General features: G+C 37.8%; 1 protein-coding gene across 3 annotated transcripts; it reads left to right on the top strand.

Annotated features, from left to right (window-relative positions):
- The first annotated feature begins 223 nt into the window (after positions 1–223).
- Positions 224–6269, top strand: LOC133701076 (homeobox-leucine zipper protein HDG5-like). 3 transcript variants are annotated; one of them, XM_062124877.1, is made up of 12 exons: positions 224–349; positions 950–1190; positions 1308–1474; positions 1855–1972; positions 2403–2585; positions 2752–3225; positions 3426–3524; positions 3676–3888; positions 4061–4229; positions 4519–4787; positions 4919–5014; positions 5222–6269. In XM_062124877.1, exons 2-12 carry the CDS (start codon positions 1047–1049, stop codon positions 5705–5707), a joined length of 2418 nt encoding a protein of 805 aa, XP_061980861.1. In that variant the 5' UTR covers positions 224–349; positions 950–1046; the 3' UTR covers positions 5708–6269. The 3 variants fall into 3 exon arrangements, with proteins under 3 accessions (XP_061980861.1, XP_061980845.1, XP_061980853.1); XM_062124861.1 differs by having other exon boundaries at positions 282–460; XM_062124869.1 differs by having other exon boundaries at positions 282–443.
- Positions 6270–7266: the final 997 nt, after the last annotated feature.

Below are 7266 nucleotides of genomic sequence, written 5' to 3' on the forward strand. Positions count from 1 at the left end.
TCCAATCTTAATTGCAGCCATAGCAAGTGGTAAGAAAAAAAGGCACAGAACGCCACAACGCGTTCGCGTGCAGTACACGAACCAATCAAAAGACAGACTCACTCACAAATGTGGCCAGTTCACATTGGGAGCGTGAGATGGGAAAAGGGAAAGGTTTGACTTAGGGATTTTAGCTTCGGGGAAAGCATCAGTATTGGCGTTTGATCGGTTTGTGTCAAACCCTAAAAGAGGAAATCCCAACATTAACCCTATATACGGTAAAACGAAAAAGCAGCCAATTTATGACAAAGAAACAGCGACAGAGGAAGAACAGCACAGGAAGTAAAGTAATAAGCAGACAAGTGAGAGGGTGAGGCTTTTGGAATCAAATGGGAAGAGATTTTCTTTCAAACTCTTCAATTCCCAAAATTCTAAAGATTACAGCAAACATATTGTTGTTGGTGGTATTAATTCTCACCATGTCAGTTTTTAACTCTTTTCCGTTTCATTTTGTTTGAAGCTTCCTCTTTCCTTTTTTGTTTTTTCTTGACAGCTTTCTTTGATCCTCAGTCTTCATGGCGGTTTCTGTAACTCATGGTTACAAGCCTTTGAATTTCATTTTTTCCACAACTTATTATTATTAGTTTCTTTTTTTTGTCTTCATCAAGTCAAAGGTATTATATACGTTGTTCAATTGGGTGTTAGAGAATCGTCGCGACATTCTCTTGCAATTCAAACCTTTTTCTTAGAAGATTTTAATTAAGCCTTCATATTTCAGCTTCTTTCTTTTAGCATTTATGTCTTTTCTGTGGGGTTCTCGTTGTTTTAATGGTGTTACGAAAGCCATAATTAGGTTCGATTGAGGTTCTTTTGCACACAAGGATTTATCTTTTTTGCTCGTTCATATTTTCATTTTTGGGTACACGCTGGTCTTTAATTCTTGATAAAGATTTTCCCCTTTTATGTACAGGCACGACCTAATTTATGTGAACAGACAAACAACACCATAACCTAGTTGGGAAAGAAAATCGGTCTCATCTCTTCATATTTCAAAGAACCAAGCAACAATGTTTGGTGATTGCCAAGTACTTATGTCAAACATGGGAGGGAATGTAGTCTCCTCCGATACCATCTATTCGTTGCCGATCGAAAACCCTAGCTTCAACTTCATGTCAAGCATGCCTTTCCACACTCTCTCCCCCATTATCTCTGTATGTCCAGACTCTTTGATCTCCATATTTCTTTTATTTATTTATTTTCTGTTTTTGTCTCTATTTTTTTCAATCAATGGAAAATTAGTTTCGCACAATGTGGTTTGTTTTGTTTAGAAAGAAGGAAACGGGCTAGTTATGCCAGGTAAGGAGGAAGTGGAAAGTGGGTCTGGCTGTGAAGAACTTGAAGAGAAGTCAGGGAATGAGGAAGAGAGCAGCGAGCAACCTCCAAAGAAGAAACGTTACCATAGGCACACTGCACGCCAGATCCAAGAAATGGAAGCGTATGTTACTAATTTTTGCACATCTCTCTCTCTAATTTTTCTCTTTCTTAAATCTATGAAAGAATATATTCCTCTCATAATTTATCTTTCTCGTGCATCAAAATTGCCATGCAGAAAAAACTCTTTACCTTGGATTATCTGTTTACAAAATCAATATTTTTCCAAAAAAAAAATAAAAATAGCACTCTCCCTTGATTTTCTATCTTGATGCAAAATCTTCTTGTTATTCTGTATAAACAACCCCGTTATACATCGAAGAATATTATTATATAAGCAAAATTGATTACTAACTTTCTCTCTCTAACCATTTCTATGAAATCTTATTCAAAAGTTCACCGTTTTTATCACACAATAAAAATAAAGGAAAGCTTGTTTTGCAGCATGTTTAAGGAATGCCCACACCCAGATGACAAACAAAGAATGAGACTCAGCCATGAACTTGGTCTAAAACCACGCCAAGTCAAGTTTTGGTTCCAAAACCGCCGTACCCAAATGAAGGTAAACATGGTTAATATTACCTCTCTCTTGGACGTCCTTTCACTTTCATGGAAACCCTTAAATGTCCCAACTCTTAATGAAGCCGTTGATTTTATTTCAAGAAGGCCCGCCGTCCATTACAACTTTTTTACCAAGCCATCGTTATGAGCAATGTAGCAAAAGGATCGCATTTATAACCTTGGGCGACTGGGTCATTGCTTCACATGCACTACCATATCTGGTTAGATATACAGTCTGTCTTCATTAATAACCCTCTGGAACATGTAATGAACCCTTACCTGCACATGTGCTTCCCAAAGAGTGCACAGCATTAATAATGCTATATGGGAGACATTTAGTGCTGCAGCGTCGAAGTAAGTCCACTAGGTTTCTTCGCGTCTAAGTACTAATGATGTTTGTGTAATTCTTTTTCCCTCACCGAATTTAATAGGCACAACAAGACCGATCGGATAATAATATACTCAGGGCAGAAAATGAGAGCTTGCAGCATGATAATTACAGGCTACAAGCGGAGTTACGAAATCTTATTTGTCCCGATTGTGGAGGTCAAGCCATGCTTGGAGAAATTCCCTTTGAGGATCTTCGACTTGAACATGCAAGACTTAGAGAAGAGGTGAAATTTTCAAATGTTGCTCTGAATATAATAATAACATGTCAATGACCTAATATTTAAACATTCACTTTTAGCTGGCCAATTACCAAATAATCATAATCAAATACATTGCAAATTCTAAACTTTGGCTGTTGATCAATGAATCTTAAATTACAATGTTGTTCAGTTGGAGCGCGTTTGTTGTATTGCTTCAAGATATGGCGGCCGGCCAATCCACTCAATGGTACCGGCTCCTGCTTTTGTCCCCCCTTCCTTGGATTTGGATATGAGCATATATTCAAGGCCGTTTCCGGAGTCTTTGGGCACTTGCATTGATATGATGCGTATGCCTATGTTGCCAGAACCATCTTCCTTTCCTGAGGCTGGTACAGTATTAATGGAGGAGGGAGAAGGTCTTGCAATGGGGCTTGCATTGTCGTCAATGGATGAACTTGTGAAGATGTGTAATGCAAATGAGCCTCTTTGGATCACAAACAATGAGAATGGAAAGGAAGTGCTTAATCTTGAAGAGCATGCGAGAATGTTTCCATGGCCTTCCAATCTCAAACAGAACCCTAGTGACATGAGGACTGAAGCTACTCGTGATTGTGCAGTGGTTATAATGAATAGCATTAACTTGGTTGATGCTTTCCTGGATGCTGTAAGTCCCTCAATTTCAGAAGAACTTCTTTATACTCATTACATGAGTGTCGAATCATTTTTCTTAATTAATTTGTAGCACCTATCGGTATATACTACAAAAGAATTTTTTAAATTCATTAACCATGTTATCATATATTAAAAAAAAAAAACTTTTGTAAAGGTAATTTAAGCTGATGTTGATTTTGTACAAATTGTTAGAATAAATGGATGGAGCTGTTTCCCTCCATTGTTGCTAGAGCAAAAACTGTTCAAGTTATAAAAACAGGCGTTTGCGGTGCAAGCGGTTCCCTTCACCTGGTATGTATGGATTTGATGCTACAATTTTTTAATTCCCACATTATCTAGTATTTATTATTGAACACTATAAGTACCAGAAATTTCTGTGATTTAGCTTATTTTCTGTTTTCTAGATAGCTTAATTATTTGTTACTTGTTATGATCTGAGCAGATGTATGCAGAATTGCAAGTTCTTTCCCCATTGGTGCCAACTCGAGAAACACATTTTCTTCGCTTTTGCCAACAAAATGTAGAGGAGGGCACTTGGGCTATTGTCGATTTTCCCCTCGATAGCTTCCACAACAACATCCGACTTTCCTTTCCCCTGTACAGGAGACGTCCGTCCGGCTGTGTAATTCAAGACTTGCCCAATGGGTACTCAAGGGTATGCACTAGCCTAAATTTTATGCTTTTATTGTTTATTTGTTTCTTGGTGGAGGGCCAGATGACAATCTTTGATAATTAAGCTCGATTCTCCATTAAGGCGATTTTCTGTCAACTTATGCCCTCGAAATTGACCAAAAGTTAATTTTTTACACTTGCACATCTCCATACAGTTGACATGGATAGAACATGCAGAGATAGAGGATAAGCCTGTCCATCAGATATTTAGCCAGTATATCTATAGTGGGATGGCATTTGGAGCACATCGCTGGTTAGCAGTCTTACAGAGACAATGCGAGAGAGTTGCAAGCCTCATGGCTAGAAATATCTCTGACCTAGGAGGTAAGAGGTTACAATTCTATATTTCTTCCACTACTTGAAATTAATTAAGTTCACTATATGTATATCAACTCAAGTATTAAGCTGCATTTAACCTTGTATTAATTATTTTAATATTAGTTATATAATTGTTATCGATTGTGGTATTTGATACCCCATACCAAAAAGAAAACATTATTTCTCCTTAGCTGCTTCCTAAATGCACGCTTTCATTTTATAGCCAAAATTAGTCCCAGTATCTGCTTAACTTCCATTAATTCTGAACACTTCTATTCCTGGTATATATTCACAGTAATACCCTCTCCTGAAGCACGGAAGAACATGATGAGACTGGCTCAAAGAATGATCAGAACTTTTAGCCTGAATATCAGCACTTCTAGTGGCCAATCATGGACAGCTTTACCCGATTCCCATGATGGCACTGTTAGAATTATTTCAAGGGAAATCACGGAGCCTGGCCAGCCTAATGGGGTCGTTCTCTCTGCAGTATCCACAACTTGGCTGCCCTATCCTCACTTCCTAGTCTTTGATCTGTTGAGGGATGAACATCGCAGATCTCAGGTTCTATTGGACGCCATAAAAAAAAACTCTTTTATATAGTTAATCTTTTACTCTCTGCACTTAAGATAAATTGTTTGTTTCTAATAATGGTCCTTGTAATAATTAATTAATATGTATATTATACTGTGTAGCTGGAAGTTCTTTCCAATGGGAATGCCTTGCATGAGGTTGCTCACATTGCCAACGGCTCTCATCCAGGAAACTGCATCTCTCTTCTTCGCATCAACGTAAGCCTTTTCTTCCCTGCATTTATAATCAATTTAATAATACATACATCATTATCAATTTCCCTCTTTTTTTGTTAGTTTTTTTATTACCAATAACATAAAAAGTAATAAAACTGCTGAATTAAACCTCTGTACTGAATTATATATATGCAGCAAGAACTTTATCTGTATTCCATTAAATAAATTTGTATACTTGCATGTATGTAGGTCGCCAGCAACTCATCACAGCATGTAGATCTCATGCTACAAGAGAGTTGCACTGATCAATCCGGCAGCCTTGTCGTGTTCACCACCGTGGACGTTGAGTCAATTCAGCTGGCAATGAGCGGCGAGGATCCATCCTGCATTCCTCTACTTCCACTAGGTTTTGTCATAGTCCCAGTAGAATCCAGCAGTAGCACTGTCAGTGAAGGCAATTCAATGCAATCTAATTCTGAGGATGGAAATGGAAATGGACATAACAACTCAGGCTGCCTACTGACTGTGGGTCTCCAAGCCCTTGCAAGCACTATTCCATCTGCAAAGCTCAATTTCTCCAGTGTCACTGCGATAAACAACCATTTGTGCAACACAGTGAACCAAATCACTGTTGCTCTTAGCAACACCACCACCACCACTAGCAGCTGCCTTGATAACGGCAATGCTGTAGGGTCTTGCAATGAGCCTACAGCTGCACCCAAACAACAAGTTTAGGGTTTTCGCCGTGCAAATTACCTTGAGTCTCCCCTCTTCGATCTCTCTCCCAGAGAAACCCCTTGTGCATTTTGGTGGTTACAACATTGGACATTTGACAAAGGACTAAGGGATCTTTTTTTGCTAATTCCTTTCTATTGGGTTTGTAGAGGGGAGATTTCAGGTAATTAGTAGGAAAGTAAAGGCTAGGATTGCAAATAAGTTACCATTACTGTAATGCTAGTAGAAGTAGTGGTAGTTCGGTAAACAAGAGACTGCGAAGCTAATTCGGTCAGTGGGGTAGATTTTCGGTAAATGGGAGATGAGAGGATGGTTGTGCCATAAATGGCAGAGATATTGGGCTGTGTAAAATAAAAAAAATAGAGGGATAATAGAGGGGAGTCAAGAGCGCACCAAGATGTGACCTTTGCTTCCTGGTAAGGCCTTTCTCAGTGTATTATTGTTATGAAGATGGGGCCTCACCAGTCAGCAAGGTTGGTGGTTCGGGTATTGACTCCTGCTTGCCGGTCTAAATTTTATGCTGTTTCGAATTTAATGCCACTGAATGAATTGTTTTTCTTCACTTTGTTCGCATTTCTCTATTCTATTTATTAGTTTTAAAACCCGCCCGGCTACCCTGGGCTGAAATTTAACCGAGTTTATAAAAATGAAAGGATGTTAATAATGAAGATGATATTTGATTTTTTAAAAAAAAAATATTTGATTTTTTAATATTTTAAAAGTTTGTTTGTGCTGAATTTTTTTAAGTTAAAGTCTTGAACTATTTAGAGATGTTTTAGATTTTAAAATTATATTTAAATAGTTGATATTGTGTTTGTATTGGATAATTTGAAGTTTGTTTATCTTGAATTGGAATTATATATATATAAAAGTTTGGGTAGTAGAAAGATTTAAATCCATGATACAACAGGCAGCATGGCGAAAATTACAGAAGTTTGGAGCTACAAAGAAAGATGTGAAATTGCAAGTTATTGGTGTCAACTTTATACATGTAAAATTGTGATTTGAAGTGAAACTGGTGTTTTTCTATATACATTGCCTTTTCTCTTTATAAGGCATCATAAAGGGAAGAAGCTGCTTCCAACACTTTGCCAAAGAGAGTAATAAACCAAGTTCCTACAATTTATTTATTTTTCCTAACCACAGAATCTGTAAATGTCGACCTCAAGATTATCGCTTAGATCTCTCTCTCTCTCTCTCTCTCTCTCTCGATAATTAGGATTAAAATCCTATTTCAAGCAATCGTGCACTTTGAGAGGAGATTTAATTAACTAAAAGTAGTCCCCTTTCAGGAATAATTCATGAGAACTCGATTCCTGCCCGTCAGGTGCAAGAAGAAATACTCCATCATTTCTTAGGCTCCAAGTGCATTCAGTGCATCTTAGCTTCACTGCATATGCCCAAAAGACTCCATGCTTTGATTCTCCAAGGTAGACATAACACCATTTTAACGGGAACATTATATCATGGAACTCAAACGACATGTATTCCCCTGGTTTCATTGTATGCAATTTTTTGTCGTGCTCTCCATCACCGCACATATACGGGATCTCATGATC

Source organism: Populus nigra, chromosome 1 (assembly GCF_951802175.1).
Source record: "Populus nigra chromosome 1, ddPopNigr1.1, whole genome shotgun sequence".
Lineage (NCBI taxonomy): Eukaryota > Viridiplantae > Streptophyta > Magnoliopsida > Malpighiales > Salicaceae > Populus > Populus nigra.